The sequence below is a fragment of the Accipiter gentilis genome, chromosome 6 (assembly GCF_929443795.1).
Source record: "Accipiter gentilis chromosome 6, bAccGen1.1, whole genome shotgun sequence".
NCBI lineage: Eukaryota > Metazoa > Chordata > Aves > Accipitriformes > Accipitridae > Astur > Astur gentilis.
Window position 1 is genome coordinate 5,297,039 of NC_064885.1, and position 16,319 is coordinate 5,313,357.

Below are 16,319 nucleotides of genomic sequence, written 5' to 3' on the forward strand. Positions count from 1 at the left end.
CCAGCAACACTGGGGCCACCACCCCACACCATGACCACGGTGCTTGTGTTTCCCAGGTGGGAGAAGGAGAGACAGGCTCTGTCTGCATCCAGCAGCCGGGGGCCCCAGATATGGTCACAGCTGCCCCAAGAGCTTGCAAGAAAAGATGCCCCATCAGAAACCTCCTCCAGCCCTCCGAAAGGCAGCGACACCAGTCCCACCTCACTGGAGAAGAACGATGGGGGCGAGCCCGGCACCCTGTGCCACTGGCCACAGCGGGACCCGCATGCAAGCCCGTGCCCATCACGAGGCTGGACACGTAGGATTAAACGTGCCGGTATTCAGATGGTTCTCCACTAAGCCCCGGCGCAAACAGCTCTAGATAAAGAGATGGAGGCAGAGCCGGTGCTGAGCTCCAACACTTCCCAATCCTGTTAGTGCCAACCAAGCCGGCTTTACTGCCCACGTCCAGCCCCAACACGCTCCCACCAGCCTCCAAGGGCACCGCTTTGCCAGCGTCCCCCAGGATCTCCCCCCCAAACTCCTGCTTCCCCAGAGCCACCCTCCGCTATCCCTTACTGGGAGCCCAACACCCCCAGCACATCCCATCGCCAAGGCACCGGGGTGTCAGGGCTGGGACTCGCAGGGCTGTTGCCCAACATCCCGTTGGGGGACAAGGGACCCTAAACCCGGGTGGTTTAGACCCAGTCCCGGGGGGAACAGGGTCCTTCGCGCAGCGGGGCGGCAGAGGACCGGCACCCACCCACTAGGGACCGCCGTGGGGCCGCGCTGGGTGGCAGGAGGAGGATGCTGCAGCAGCTGGGCCCTGGGGAGGAAGCCACACCTCTCTCCTCCTCTGCCTCAGCATCCGGGTTAAGGGCTTAACTCTTTCCACGACAAAAAAAATTAAAAAAAAAAAAAAATAAAAAAAAAATTCACGTTTTCTTAGACCAGCCTCCTGCCCCGGCCAACCCCCAGCTCGCTGCGGGACCACGGCAGGGGTGTCCCCCAGGGGGGTGTCCCCCAGCCCGGGGCCAGGCTGTCGCTCCCCACCCCAGTCCCGAGGGACCAGAGACGCCCACTGCCCTTGCCAAGAGCCCACCGGTCCAGGGCACACACCGGGGACGGCAGCCCCCACGTCCCCCGGGGACAGCGGCCACACACACACACACACACCCCCCCTCGGGTTCTACAGAAACTTGTCTTCTGGAAAAAACATTTTTTCCCTTTGGTTTCCCAGCCCGCAGCTCTCCAAGCATCCCCCCCCCCCCCTCCCCGTGAAACACCCTGGATAAATTCCAAGGGCTTCCCGAGGATGCTCTCGGAAGAGCAGAGGGAGAGAAGGGGTTAAATCGAAGTTCCCCAGAAGAAGAAGAAGAGGGGGGGGGGACACGGGGGACAAGGTGTCCCTTCCCCAGCCGGCAGCTCGTCCCCAAGTGCCGCTAGATGGAGCCGGCAGCCCGGCGGAGCGGCTGCGCCTTGTCCCCAAGGGCTCCCCGGAGCAGGGGACCCCCGGGGACCCCGGGACCCGCAGGCTTCCCAGCAAGGCCGACTGGGCTTCCACACCCGGACCCCGTTTTCCGACCCGGTTCTGCCACCGGCATGGCACAACGAGGCAGGGACACGACGCATCCCACAGACACGGCACCCTTCCCACCAGCAGCAGAACGGGGTGCTGGTCCCTAAAGTCTGCTGGTCCCCAGAATCCAAAGGGCCACGGCCAGCAGGGTTTGGGATGCCAGGGGACGGTCCCCCAGGTCACAGCAGCACCAGAGGACCACCGCCACCGCTGACACAACCGAACGGGCCACCCGCAGCCCCCAGCTTCAACCCCACCCGGTGCAAAGCTCCGCGCCCCGAGCACCTTACCCCTGTGCCGAGGCCATCGGTGGGTGTGGGCGAGACACCGTCCCCGCTCTCCTGGCCGCGGGCGCTGAGCTGGGGGGACATGGTGGGCGACTCGTCGATGTAGGGCATGGTTTCCGAACCCTCTGGCAGTGCTTTGGGCTCCTCGTTGCCCTCGGCGTCGTACTCGTCCGCACCATAGTTGAAGTCTGCCAGGGGAAGAGAGGGTGGCGGTGAACATCCAGGTAGCGGCACGGCCGAGTGTCACCGCACGGTACCACACCACAACCGCCCCAGTTACCCACGGCCAACCGACCCCGTGTCCGATACCCAGGGCCACGCGCGGACACGCACGCCCGCACCCATAGCCCACCCTGGCCCTGGCTGCCAGCTTTCTGCCTGCCCGGCTGAGCAGGCAGGGCATCACGCAGAGCATCCTTGGCCCCACAGGGCATCCGCTCGACGCACTTCCCTATATTTGCATAATTAACGGCACCGAGAGGCCGCAGGCCTCCTCTGTGCAGGGACAGCTGCTCTGCCAGACACCCTGGCCCCACTCGAGGGGCTCTGTCCTGCCCGCCCGGCAGCCGCCATCCCCGTACCATCCCTGGGGAGGGATGGAGCTGGGCTGGCAGCCACGGCCGCCGTCCTCCCCGCTTCCCCGTGCCCATCCTCCTCGGAGCGTGGGAACGGGTGCCAGGACGTCTGGGTCTGCAGCACGGAGGACAGTGCCACCCCCCCTAGAAGAAGGGTGACAGCTCCATGGCGGGTGGGCAGCTTGGGCCACGCCAGGGTGGGGGGGGGGGAGCAGAAGGGGTCTGCTTTCCCCAGCGCAGGATGAGGCCACCGCCATGCCAGGCCAGCACCCATTTTTGGATGCCCCACGCTGTCCCTCGTTGCCCATGGCCGAAGGGAAGCCATTTTGGGGAGCCGGAGCCCCAGGTGGGAGCAGGGGGGGCCCAGGGTCTGCATCGGGTCCCTGGGGCGCAGCGGGGGACGGGGGTACATCCTAACCTGTTCCCATGGAAACGGCAGCGGCTCGGTGGCGGTGGGAAGAGGCGGCTGCAGCAGCCCCGAGATGCTGACAAAGGGGAGGGGGAAGGGAGCCCGGCTGCGGCAGGGGCGGCCGTGGGGTGCAGTCGGCACCCCCACCCAGGACCCGCAGCCGAGACCCCCTCGGCAGCTCCCAAAGAGGCGGTGGGCACGGCTTGCCCAACCCTCGCCAGCCCCTCACTCCGCTCCCCACCCAAAAGCGCCGTGGCTGTCCCCACAGGCTCCCTGGGCACGGACAGGGGGGAGACCCCAGCCAAGACCCTGGCCGATACTCTGGCCAAAACGGGGTGCGCGGGGGTTGAAGCAGCTGGCCCGGATCAAACCCCACACTGCTGCACTTCGTCCCCCCACGGCCCTGCCACCCCAGCCAGGGACTTCCCTGACTTCCACCAACACCACTCAGCACATTAATATTGCATTCGGCTTCATAATGAAAGTGGATAAATCTTTAAATGAAGGAGCGCTGCGAAGCCTGATCAGGCCGGGAGCCCTGCCGGTGCCGGTGGGGAGGGATGGGGGGACTCATCCTGCATCTGGGGGTGGGATGGAGGAGGGCCCTGACATGGGCCAGATGCATCTCAGCTCTGCCAGGTACCCCAGCCCCTCTCAGACCTTGCTTCATTAGCAATTAGCAGCTAATAACCGTCCTTCGGAGGCTGGCGTGCCACTGTCACCAGGCCACTGCTGCCCCCGTCTAACCCTGGAGCTGCCTGGGACTGAACGAGCTGGATGGGCAGAGATGGGGGAGCCTGTAGCTCCTCCTGGTCCTCAGCTTCCAGGGAAAGGGGATCCCAATCTCTAACCTGTCCTGCCTCCTCATGGTGGGATGTCCCTCACCCCTCCTGCCAGAAGCAAGACAGCATGAGGTACGTTAGCATCGGTGCCACGCCATGACGGCCACCTCCCTGGGACACCCACCCCACCCAGTTCCCCCGAGTCCACCCAACTGGGCACTGTCCTCCGGCTGGGGATGTCCCAGAGAAACCCAAACCTCTCACCCAAGCGCCTTTCCCCATCAGATGGGGTCTAACGGGGAGCCAAGGCAGCAGAGAGGGGACAAAGCTGACGGTCCCCACCACGCGCACCACCTCCGAGGCCGTCAGGCTCCACCACCTCCCCGCCACCAAGGCCAAGGTCTCCAGCTCTGGGCTTAACGGCGGGGTGGGCAACGGGGGCACCCAGAGCGGCACCGGCACTGTGGGAGACCTGGCAACCCAGGCTGGGGCAGCTCGGCGGCAAGATAATGAGGCACAGAGCTTTAATGAGGCGGCTGGGGACCCTGGGAGGTGACACCCGCAGCGGTGCAGGGAAGAAGGCGGCATCAGAAGGCGGCACAGAAGGGGGAAGGGACTGGCCTGCGGGGACGCAGGAATGACCCAGCTCTCACGCAGCCGTGGCTCCCAGTTGGAGCAGATCTACGTCCCAGTCCCAGACCCGAGCTGGGGACGAGTCCTACAGGCACCCCAGGGAGAGGGATCCTGCGCTGCCGGCAAGAGGAAGGATGGAGCCATGTCCCCACAGCTCCAGCTGTGCCTCCAGCTGTGCCACCCGCAGCCGTGCAGTATTTACGGGGCTCTCACCTGGGGATGATGGGCAGAGGGACCTTCCCAGCACCCCCAGCACCCACTGCGGGGAGGGAACCGAGCACCACCAAGCAGCCAGGGTGGGTGAGCGGGACATTGCTGGGCAAGGGGACACAGAGGGGCTGGCCCTTGCATCTCGCTGCCTGTGGGGTGCTTCTGCCACCCAGCCAGCCCAAACCGAGCACCTCCCTCCTTCCCCCGCAGCTGCATTACCCCTGCAGCCTGTTCCTGCACCCGTGCCAAAACCCAGTGCTATTTTTGCTCCCGTTTTTTAGCAGCAGTGGAAATCCTCCTGCTCCACCCCAGGCATGAGGACCGAGGAGAGGGAGGGAGCCTGGCCCAGGGGAGCCACTTGGAGGGGTGAGGACACCCCAGCCCGAAACAGCTTTGTAACCCCGGCTGCCGCACACAGCCCCGTGGCCCTGAGCTGGATCCAGCCCCGCAACGCACCAAGGGTTGGCACCCATGGGATGCTGACACCCATCAGGGCCAGGGTCCTGCAGGCTGGCACTTGGACCCAGGGGGGTGACAGAGCCAGGAACGCATCCCCACGGGAGATTATTTTCCCCAGGAAAAGAAAGTTTCCGCTCTGCCATGTCTTCCCAGGTCTGACCCAGGCTAATCCCAGCACGATGGTCCCCAAGAAGGAGCACAGCCAAGGGCAGCAGCTGGCTCCTGCCCAGCCTGGGCAGAGGCAGCACAATCACAGCAGCCCAGAGTGGCATTTTCTTCACTTTCCAGCTGGGCACATGCTGTTCCCTGGCACCCCGGCAGCGTGCCAGCACACCCCAACACTTGCTTGTCCTACCCCACTGCCGGGAGAAGCCCGACATCCGCACGGAGCCCATGAGGTTTTGGGGAAATGCCGCCGTTTCCCTATGCCTGGGTGCAAATTCACCATGACAACACGGATGCGTGAGCTGGCCTCGGACCTGCCTCCGCGGGCCTCCTCCGAAGGGCGGCTCGACACAAACAGCATCTCCTCCGTGCCGTCGCTGCCTTCCCCGGTGTGACGAAGGCCGGACCCTGCCCCGCATCCCCCAAAACGTGGGCACGCCGAGTAGCCTCCCCCACGCATCTCCCCTCCACGGCGAGGGCGGCTGGAGCGGGATTTGGGATGGCAGAGCCATCGCTTTGCGGAGATGCTGCGGCTGGCAAGAAGGGTGCGGAGGCTGGGGCTGGATGTGGCCTCCGGGTTCCAGCTCAGCCGCCTGCACAAGCTGCAGAGCTGCGCCGGACCCCTGGGCTGCCGCTGCTGGATGCGGCCTCCGGCTGCGGGTGTCGGAGGCTTTGGGCTGGAAAACTTGGGGGAGGGGGAGGGGGACTCAGCCCTATGCAACGTGCCCCCCCACCCCCCCCCGGCAGCCCCTGCTCCCTCCAGGGCACCGCAGATGCCAAATCTGCGCAGCGGGCACCGTGCCTCCTTCTCCGGAGCATCCCGCCTTCTCACGCACCCATGCCAAATCTCGCTGCCCCACAAACGCCAGGCTCTGAGCTCAACGCTGCACCCCGAAAACCACCCCCGGGGTGCCCACACAGCGCAACGTTCCCCCAGAATGAACAACGGGGACCCCATGACCGAGCCCCCCCATCCTCTAGCCGTGTCTCTGGCTCCCTTGGCCACCGGTGAGACGGCTGCCGCGGGACCGGGATCGGCACAGCTCCGGCGTTCGTTCCTCCCTGCTGCCTGTCCGTGGGATGGGGCGGGGGGGGGGGATTCGCACACACACACCCCCCAGACCGCTGCAGGACGCCCCCGGCCCCGCCAGCTGCCAGCCCCCCGGTACCCACCCCGCGTTACCACAGCATCCTCGGCACAGCGCCTCGGAGCTCGCTGCGAAAATCACTGCTGGGGGAGAGGTACCTTCCCACGGCCACAGAGGGACGGAGATGGAACCTGGGGGAGAAAGCACCCACGTCCCCAAGGACCCCCGTGGGCACCACCGGTTATCAGGCTGCTCCGACCCCAGCGAGCCCCACCGTGCCGGGGCCACCATCACCCATCCGGCTCATTCAGGTTCCTGGAGCCTGGGGGTGCTGGACCGACTCCGGCCAGCATCGCCGTGCCACCGGGGCACGCGGGATGCTCAGGGAGGGGACCGCGACCCCCTGCCAGCTTCACCTGCCCCTTGCCCACGCTCGGTTCAGCTCAGGAGCCCCCCCCGGTACGGGATCGCCGGCACAGCATCCCTCCCCAGCACGACGCAGCATTACACAACAGGTAGGGGGGGACGGACCCGCCACCCCGTCGCCCCTCGCCACCCCCCCCAAGCCCAGGCCACGTACTGCTGTAGAGGGTGTCGATCCAGGAGAGCCGTGGCAGGCCGCGGTGGCTCAGCGGCTCCATGCTCGGGAGGGTTGTGCCGGCTCTCAGCCCCGCCAGCCGGTTCTCATCTCACAACAAAGGCGACGGACGAGGGCGGGAGGCGGGGGGCCGCAGGCCCAGGCGGAGGCTGGATGGGAGAGCCGGGTACGGCCGCCTGCCCGGGCACACGGTGGTTCTTCTGCCAGGGGTGCCCAAGGAAAGGAGGTGCCGCCTGGCAATGGCAGCGCGTCCCGCCTCCCGCCCCTGCTTCGCCGGGGGGAGCCGAGCTCAGCGTCCCCCCGCACGCAGCCACGCCGACCCTCCGCAGGGGTCTGGGGACCGGCGAGGAGGAGGAGGAGGAGGAGGAGGAGGAAGAGGAGGAGGAGGAGGGGACGGTGGTGGTACTGGGGCATGTGGCTGCCCCCCAGGCCACCCCAAGGAAAGTGGGGGGGAAAGGGGGAGCCCAGCTCCATCACCCTTGCCACCATGGTCTTATCTCCCTCCCGTGACCCAGGGATGCTGCGCCCCCTCCCCAGAAAAACCTCACCAGCCCCTCAAATAGCTACGGCTGACGGACAGAGGATCCTCCTGGCCGCGCCATCCCTGGCTCTGGCAGCCCCGGGAGGAACCAGGACCTTCAGGAACCGGCACCTACCCTGCCCCGTACAACCGGGGTCGGCAGAGCGGGGCACAGGCAGGCAGGGGTTAAAGTGCCCTCCCCAGCTGCATGTAGCCAAAGGAAACATAAAGTGCCAGAGTCATCAACCCCAATATGTCAGGGCGTCAGCCAAGCGTTCAAGTGCAAAGACTGCCCTCGTTCAGCCCGTGCCGGCACCGCTGCCCTCGTCCCGGCGGTGCGGGCAGCATCCCTCGTCGGTGCCCTCGGCCGCATCCTGCCCGTGGGCTCAGCCATGCGGGGAAGGGCCTGGACCAGGCGCCGGGACCAGATGGGAACCAGGCAGGAGGGATAACGCTCTGCCGGGCACGAGGGGAAGGTAGAGCCACCGGAGCGTGAAGTGCCAGGACGCGGGTGGCATTGGCAACCGGCCCGGCTGAGAAACCTGAGGGGACCCCAACACGGCACTGCCACCACCTGATCCCCGCTCCCGGGGATGTTGATGCCGGACACAGCCGATACGTTTTGGGGGAGCACAGCAATGCCAAGGCTTTGGTTTGGCGTGGCTGGGGTGCATGGAAGCACCGGCACCTGGCATCCAGGGTAAGGAGCCACCGCTGCCCCGGCACAGCTCTGCCTCCAAAGGGGCCGTATCCAGCCCCGACGTGGCAAAGACCCGCACCCACAGCCCACCACCCCGCCGGGCTGCGAGTCACCGGGTGCAGAGTCAGCGGCAGAGGGTGCAGCCCCACAGCTCCCATTTCCCACTCCTCACCCGCCCCGCTCCCAAGGATTTCGAGGAGCTGAGGGCATCCCTCCGGCTGCCCCAACGGGATGCTGCTGGGCACCACGACCCCCTTGCGCTGCCCAGTGCCGACGTTCCCCTCGTCCCCAGCCTGGCAGCGCCTGGCAGTGCCACCCCTGCCCAAGGACAGCCACGATGCGATAGCGTTTGCCGCTCTCCGTCCCCCACCAACTCCCCCAGGCTCCAGCTCGGTACCACGACCCGTCCCCGCTCTGTCCCTTAAAGGTTCCAACGGAGAGTCCCCTTCATCCTCCTCAACCAAACCCCGTGCCCCTGCATCCCCCACAGCCCCCCGCAGCATGAGGCCCTTCTGCCCGGCGCAGCGAGCTGCCAGGAAGGCGACAGCAGTTCGGCTGAGCACATCGCCCCTGTTCACGGCAGGAAACCACGCTCCGCTCGCGCCTCGCAAAGCGCCGCAGCAGCACCAGCACCACCAGCAGCAGCACAAGGTGCAGCTGCTGCAGAGCCGTGGGGGCAGCAGGCAGACCACAGCCTGCCCACCCCCCCTCCGCCGGGGGCAGCTGGTTTTCCACGCATAGCTCTCTGCATGCACGCAGGGGTTTTTCCACGTGCCTCCCCCAGCCGGACACGCTTCCTGACCACTCCTGCCCATAGCATCAGCCTTTTCACGCCACCACGCAACCCCCCCCCCCCCCCCGGCTTCGCATCTCTTCCTCTTTATCCAACGCAGGGCATGAGCTGAGGACTCAGATGAGCCACCCGTAGGCCACCAGGAGCCCTCCGCCGGCTGGCCACCCTCTGATGTGACACCACGCAGCAGGCCCTGGCAGTGCCACGGTCCAGGAGGACCAGGCTGGCAAGCGCCCTGCTGCCCGGCCAGGCGGGTGGCCTGGAAACGCACCGAGAAGTCCAAACCAGAGCTTCCCCCACGCTGCACCCGATGAGCCTTATCTGGCTGCAGACAGCGACCTAGGCAGGTACGCTTGCACAGCCCGGATAAAACAGCCCCACCAAACCATGGGGCTTTATTTTTACTTTGGTTTTCATGCTGTTTTCACCTTTGCAAAACCAACAACAACAACAAAAAAAAACCCCAAAACCTACAAAGCGGCTGAACCTCTCTCCAGGGCCGGGGTGGGGAGCACCCACCCACATCCAGACACCCATCACCCTGCGGTGACACAGCCCCGGGTGAAGAGACACTGCCAACCACGTTCTCAACTCCCCCCCCAAACTGCCCCCACCTCCGACTGCAGCACCGCGGCAGCATCCCTGCAGCAAGAGCCGAAAGCTGAGTCCTGCGGTTCCTCCCCGCTACCAGCCGGCCCCACGCAGCCTGCCTGGTGTCTGGCTGTCTGCCTGGCATCTGCCCAGCCCCTGCCCGCCAGCCCACGCATCGCTATTTCTGGCCTCTTGTGCAAGAGGTTCCTCCAGCCACAGTCACACGAGCCTCAGCGCTCCCCCACCGCGGCCAGACTGGGGCTGGTGGTCAGCACCCAGGGCTGGCGGTGGGCACCCAGGGCTGGCGGTGGGCACCCAGGGCTGGCGGCAACCGGAGAGCAGCTCCGGAGTCGCCTACACCTCCAACACTGGCGTGGGGCAAAGGGGGTGTTTTTCTGGGGAAATCGCGGAGGAGGAGAGGATGGTTGGGGAGCACCATGCAAATGGCAGCGTTAGACAAGGATTAAGGCGGCAGCCAGAGTTCTTGGGCTGGGAGAGGTGAAGCCTACATGTCCTGGAGCCAGGGCAGGGACACAGCCAGGGCTGCGGTGGGAGACGCCAGGCGAGAGCCCACCTTTCCGAGCTCCTCCAGCACCCACTCTGCTGGGCTCTCCAGGAGGTCTGGGCTGTCCCTCGCTGGTGCTATCCCCTTGCCAGAGGTTGCAGAGAGGGAAAAGAGGAATAAATGAAAACGCTTCCACCCTCCCCACCAAGGAGCACAGCAGATCCTTCCTGCTGGGCATCCTGAACGTGCTGCTCCTCAGTCCAACTCAGCGTTGAACTTCTCCCCCAGTATCACTTTCCTGCGGGACAGGAACCCCAAAGTCTGCGCTGTATCGGCCCCAAGCTCGGCTCGCAGCCCCGGGGCATGGCTGAGAGGTGCCCAGGGCGCAGGGCAGCCCCTCCTGCCCTCGGGGAGCCAAGCGGGGTGCCAGAGCCGGGGCAGGTCCTCCCCCAGCCAACCTGGGGAGGAAGGCAGAGACCCAGCCGCAGCAGCAATGCCCTTGGCCTCTCAAAACACCAGACAGAGAAGGAAAGGTAGGTGGTGGCTGCTCCCAGGAAAAAGCCTCTAATATCAGATAGAAGGCCTGGGCCAGCTATCACATCGTGTCTCTCTTCTGAGAGGGAGGAGATCGTGGCTGTTATCTGCCAGCACCGCAGACCCAGGCTGCTCCTCTCCCACCCAGCCCCAGCGCTGCCGAAACGGCTCGGCCAGATTTGCTTGCCACCGCAGGACCTGCGAAGGAGAAGGAAGAGGTGTTGGTTCGCAGCGTCGGAACAAAAACCGCCCATGGCAGAAAGCCCCAGTCCGAGCACAAAGGTCTCCCTATCTGCCAGATCTTCAAACAATCCCTGAACTTTGCAGCTGGAACTTATCTCGGGACAAATCTGCAGGACATCCTCCGCGATTCTGCTTAGGCTGGCCAGGCTCCGCTCCCCAAACTACAGCCAAGAGAGCCAAGAAGTATTGTTGCTACTGATCTACATATGCAAATTGTCCTGCTTAGCAAACACTGATAAAGTAACTAGGGGTGGGAAAGCCAAGTCTATTTGAAGATGTCTCTTGGGGATGCAGCGGGATCGGCGTGCTCCCGGCGGCTGCTCCGGCCGACCTCGGCAGGAGGACAAACCCAGCGATGCCATGAACCGGCGGCACAGGTGCCATTTTCCTGGGATGGATGCACACTTTAGTGAGCTGCCTTGGCTAAACCCGGCTCCTGTCTCTAACCCCAGGGAATATTAATCCCCCGCCAGCACGGGGGAAAGCATCTCCCTCCGTTTGCTGCTGCAGGGTTGGCCGCAACAGACAGCATCCAGCAGAAGACAGAGCAGAGCCATCCGCCGGGATCCCAACTGGCGGCATCGCTGGCCATGCTGGGCAGGAGGGGAGGAGGAACCAGCCGAACAAAGAGCCCCGTTGCACAGAAGTGTCTTTCCAGGGGGGAAAAAAAAAAAAAAAAAAACGACAAAAAAACCAAAACAGATTTCAATAGACTTACAATGCAAATGTATTCAGGCCCCGCAGGGCACTTCTGGCTGTAGCCAGCCGCCTAATGAAGGCTTCTGGTGCGTCCTGCTGCTGCTCCTGCCTGGGGACCACCGATTGCCCCACAACCGGCCACCGCTGCACCGAGCCTGGAGGTCTGGGGGGTGGGGGGGCCACCTCTGAGCCAAAGCGCTCACCCCCATGGCGGGCACGGCCCGTGGCACCCTTGGCACTAAAAGGGGAGCTGCGTCCCCTCCTTCCCTTCCGCAGGGCACCGGGGCAGAGCACGCAGCCCGGTGCTGCTGCCCATCGCCTGAATGCTGCTGAGTTGGGGAGCTCAGCATCATCTCTGCCCCAAATGCTGGGGGATAAATACCCAGCCAGCGGGACCGTGTTCAGCTGACGGCACGCAGAGATGCGCAGGGATGCTGCAGCCGGGTGAGATGTCGGCATCTCTAGGCCGATGAGAACGGGTACCGCAGCCATGCCGGGGGAGAGGAGGAAGCCGCCCCCCGCCCCGGGAACGCTCACACCAATTTTAAGGATCTGCTTTGGAGGAGATGCAGGTTCGTGATGCTGGGCAGCAGTCAGATTCCCACTGCAACCACGCTAAGCTGACGCAAGAGCTGATGGCAGAGGGGAGCGGGCCAGGGGAAAGCCGGACCCAGCCACGACAGCTTGCCTACAGCCCAGACGCCCCCCCCCCCTCCAGGGCCAGCTCACCCACCGCCCCCCTGCCTGGTGAGAGGGACGGGGACCCCCGTCCCACCGCACGTCCATCCTGCTGGGCGTTCGCAGGGTGCTGGCGCCTGGAAGGGCTGTTTCTCCATCCAGCAGATGCTGTGGCTGCTGGTGGCTCTGCCCCGGGGCAGAGATCCCGGGGGTGCCCACGGGCAGAAGCCGGTCACAGGTTTTCCCTTTTGCCCTTCCAGCTGCTTTCCAAGCCCTCCACTATTTGCCCATCACAGGGAAGTTACTCCGACAACCAGCACTTACTGCTCTCATTGAAAAGGTATGCTTTTAAACAACAACTCTTCTACTCAAAAGGCTTCTTAACCTCGTGAACTTTTGCATTTATTTATGATTTTCTTTAACAGTGCCAACCCGCCCCAGCGTTGACCCTGCAGTCCCTGTCTCGGGCAGCACCGCTCTCCGGGGAGGCAGCCCCACATCACGCAGGGGTCGTTGTCACGCTGCCATCAGGGGGGTTTCATGGAGAAAAGCCACCTCCCAAAATGCTGCCAGGCCCTAGAGCAGATGGAGGTGGTTCAAAGGTCCCCAAGCAGGCTCGCACACACCCACACACGCACACTGCGGTTTTATACCTTCGCCTAAGCAGTTAAAATTAAACACCGAGACTCTGTCCGGCTTTCTCTGGCCAGAAGAACTTTCAGTATCTTCACAGCGAAGCAAGCGCTTTCCAACAGTGGGGAAATACGATGAAGTAAAAATTTAAAAAATAAATACGAGGACACAGAGGTGGTAGATGGGTTCTTGGGGAGGGACAACTCCCACCCACGCACCTCCCCGCTTCGGCACCGACTCCCAGATCCCCTCCTGGTGCTGAAGGAGGGGGAAATGGATGCGCAGACAACGCTTCACCTTCCTGGGCGCTGCGGGATCGCCGCTCCTTTGCCTCTTGCATGCCGTGACGTACCCCAGACAGAAAGAGCTACACCAGGATAAACTCTGGACTTTGCTTACTATTTTCTGCTCTCCTTTTGCTAGGGTTTTAGGGGATTTTCCAAGAAAGGGACGAAGAACCAGCAGGGTCCAAGGGTGGCTCAGGCCAGCAGGACAGAACCCTGCCCGCAGCGCTGCCCCATCACCTCCCCAGCTGCGGAGGAGTTTCTGCGGGACGGACAGAGATGCCGCTTTTGCAGTATCTGCCAGTGTATTTGCCAGCAGCAGCACGAGCTGAAAGCAGGGATGGAGCAGCAAGAACAAGCCCTGCCTTTACCCAAACCATGCCAGGAGCCCCCAGCACAACACCCACAGCAATCCAGCCCCCAGCTGGGTGCTCAGGGATGAGGCGACGGACGCCCCGGAGACTCCAGACACCCCGGGGCCCCCTCCCCACCTCAGCCCTTTGGTGCACGCACCGACACCGCTGCCTTTCCGTGCCCGCCGCCCTTCGAGGCGGGGACCCCACGGCTGCCGGCAGCCTCTCTTCCCATTTCCCAAGGTACTAGCGAAGGTGGTGTGGCAGGGCGAGCAGAAGAGCCCACGTGACTCCAAGCTCTTTCCATGACAGAAACCGTAATTCCAGCTAAACAGAGGGCTGGGGATTTCATTTACGGCACAGCTCACAGCCGCAGCATCCTGCCGTAACCAGATCCGCCAGCCAACCCCACCGCGGACTATTCCAGCTATGCCAGCGCTCCCCAGCCCAGAGCTCGCATTTCTGGGGTGCAGGGTGCCGCACAGGGCAGGTCGGGGAGTCCCAAACCCAGCAGCCTTCCAGAGGAGCTCCAGGAGCTCCCACAGCATCCCACCTCCGTGGTAAAGCCGGCCTCTTTCTCCGCTTCCCAAGGGCAAAGCAGGGCAACCCAGCGCCGAGTTTGTTCCACCTCTGTGCACGCTACCTGGCTGCCGGGCACAAAGCATCTCCCGAGGAGCATCACCGCGTCTCTCCTCTCGGTCACCAGCACAGCCGCCTCCCACCCGCTCGGCTCACCCTCTCCTCGTGGGTACCAACCCGCAGAACCGGACCCTTTACCCCAGATTCGGGCCGCGGCAAAAGGGAGGTGATGGAGGCAGCACCCAGCCGAAGCATCGCCGGCACCCCGGCACACCCTGACCACGTCCCGGCACGGCCACGCGCGGCACCGCGCATACTCAGCTGTGAGGCCAGCTGCGTGTTTAGCCACAGGGACAGGTGACGGCTGAGATGAAGGGAATTTTAGTCCCTTCCACGCTTCGTTTTTAGCCATCTGCTCGCTGACGCTCAGATTTTGTTGGTCCCGGGTGAGCTGGCACAGGCGTTATCTCAGATGCCAGGATCATGTATCTGGCTGTCACACGCGCTGCTCGCATGCAATAGCCACAAACAGGGGCATCTTGCAGATTTCCTCGCTTTAAATCGGATTAATCACAAGCTACTTAAAGGAAACCACCGTCTTTCCCCAGTAATTCCCATAAAGACAATATTCAACGCTCCTTCGCTTGCTGTCCAGATAGAGCTGCCGTAGGTTACGGTGAAACAGCCGGGGGCCGACCACGTTCAGCCACAGCCACAGCGCTGTTAAGCTCCAAAATTCACATTAAAATACTGGGAGACGCAGGCAGAGCAGTGCTAACCGAGTTACACGCAGCCTGGACTGCTGGCAGGAGAAGCCAACAGCACTGCAATCAGGAATTTTTAATTATACCTGAAAAATAAAAAGAAGTGGGAAGAAAACAATGGGAGCACTACGTTAACCAACTGTCCGGAGAAAGAGGGATCCAGGCAACGACCGCACGCGTTTTACTGGACTCGCAAATTCTGCTTTTAAATGTCAGCGCCGTCGGCGCACACAGGCACCCTTATAACGCGCAACAAAGAAAAGTGCTGACGCTCGGGAAAGGCTCGGGACAAGGCCGGGGAGAGCTCATCGCCACCGCCGTCAACCGACCTCCGCGCAGAGCCCGGTTGTGCCACGGGGCAAGAAGCCGGGCGCTCGGCAGAGGGGACGCTGCCTCCTCGGATGAGTGCGGGAGCTGGGGACCGTGATGGAGACCCATTTGGGGGAGAGGGGGAAGAAGAGGAGGAGGAGGAAGGGATCACATTTAACCACAGCAGACGCAACCTTGGATTTCAAGGTCTTGCCCAAAAGACTCGGCCCGACCGGCTGCAAAGGTCTTGGTCCAGCCACCTCGAAGGGTGGACCCCTCCGAGTTATGACGCTGGGACCGAGTTACGATCATGGACTTGCGCTGTGCTCCAGGGAAGCCCCTTTAACAACATCCCCCTGGCCCGAGAGCAGCCTTGCACAGTCCTGGGTGTTTGGAAACATTCAGGAGCATTACCCAGATAGAAATAAAATGCAGGATCTGAGTGTAAATCAGAAGCATTTGTGCTCGGTCGCTCCAACATACTCGAGCCTCCTCAGCCGCTGAGCAGCTCTCCAAAAACTACAACCAGTGCCCGCTGAAGGGGAACTGGAGAAGGGCTTGGGGCGGCCCTTTGAAGGCGACACATCGAATGCCCTTGGTCCTCCCCGCAGGGCTGGGAGCAGCTCCCGCGGCCGGTCCCCGCCGATCGGGGAGAGGCACAAACACACGTGCCCGGCGCAGTACGGAGACACCACCGAGACCAGCCACGTACTTTGGACATTTCACCTCCAGACGGCTCGGGAAGGTGAAATGGAAACCGAGCGGTTCTCTGGCCCTGTAGACTAATGCGATAAATATAAATTACACCAAACATTAAGCACGGTTCGACAGCAGAGCCCTTGCTACCCAGGCCGTCTTAAACCAGCCCGATACAGCCTTGGGGAAAAACCACCCCCCCCAAACAATCGAGCAAGAACAAAATTAACTCAAGTCAGCTGCAGAATTAGCGACATAAAAAGTGACATTCCCTAGCTGTCAGGACTGCGTTTGAACCGGGATTAAAGCTGATGCAATAACAACTTCCAGGCCGCTGGAAGTAGGACAGCGTGATGGGCGACAGCGCTAGCTGGCTGCGCCTTCAGTGCCACGAAACAGCCCAGTCACTTGAAAAATAACGTTGTCCTCAATCCGCCCAGCGAAACGCCCCGGGACACCTCGCCGCCCCGGCGCGCTTCTGCTTCAGCGGCTCCAGGACTTCCCCGTGGGACATCACGGGGTGTCACCCGAGCAGAGGTGTCCCCGTGAGTCAGGTCACACCTGGAGGAAGCGACTCTCCCGCAGTGTCCCAGCCCCAGATGTGGCTCCTGGGTCAGTGGCACATCACCCAGAGCCAGCTGTAGGGGACCGACCGGCCGCCCTCCCTCCTCGCG

The 16,319-nt window shown here is 63.3% G+C and overlaps 1 protein-coding gene across 3 annotated transcripts in view; it reads right to left on the bottom strand.

The window, feature by feature from the left end:
- ABR (ABR activator of RhoGEF and GTPase) overlaps positions 1-16,319 on the bottom strand; it is a 39,445-nt gene that overhangs the window by 22,215 nt on the left and 911 nt on the right. Inside the window, exons 1-2 of one of the 3 annotated variants that reach the window (XM_049802569.1) lie at positions 13,941-14,062; positions 1,849-2,033 (exon numbers count right to left, since the gene is read on the bottom strand). In XM_049802569.1, coding sequence (XP_049658526.1) covers positions 1,849-2,033; positions 13,941-13,962 — 207 coding nt within the window. In that variant the 5' untranslated portion in view covers positions 13,963-14,062. Of the gene's footprint in view, positions 1-1,848; positions 2,034-6,746; positions 6,969-13,940; positions 14,063-16,319 lie in introns of those variants that run through there. The other 2 variants (XM_049802568.1, XM_049802567.1) reach the window with 2 other exon arrangements.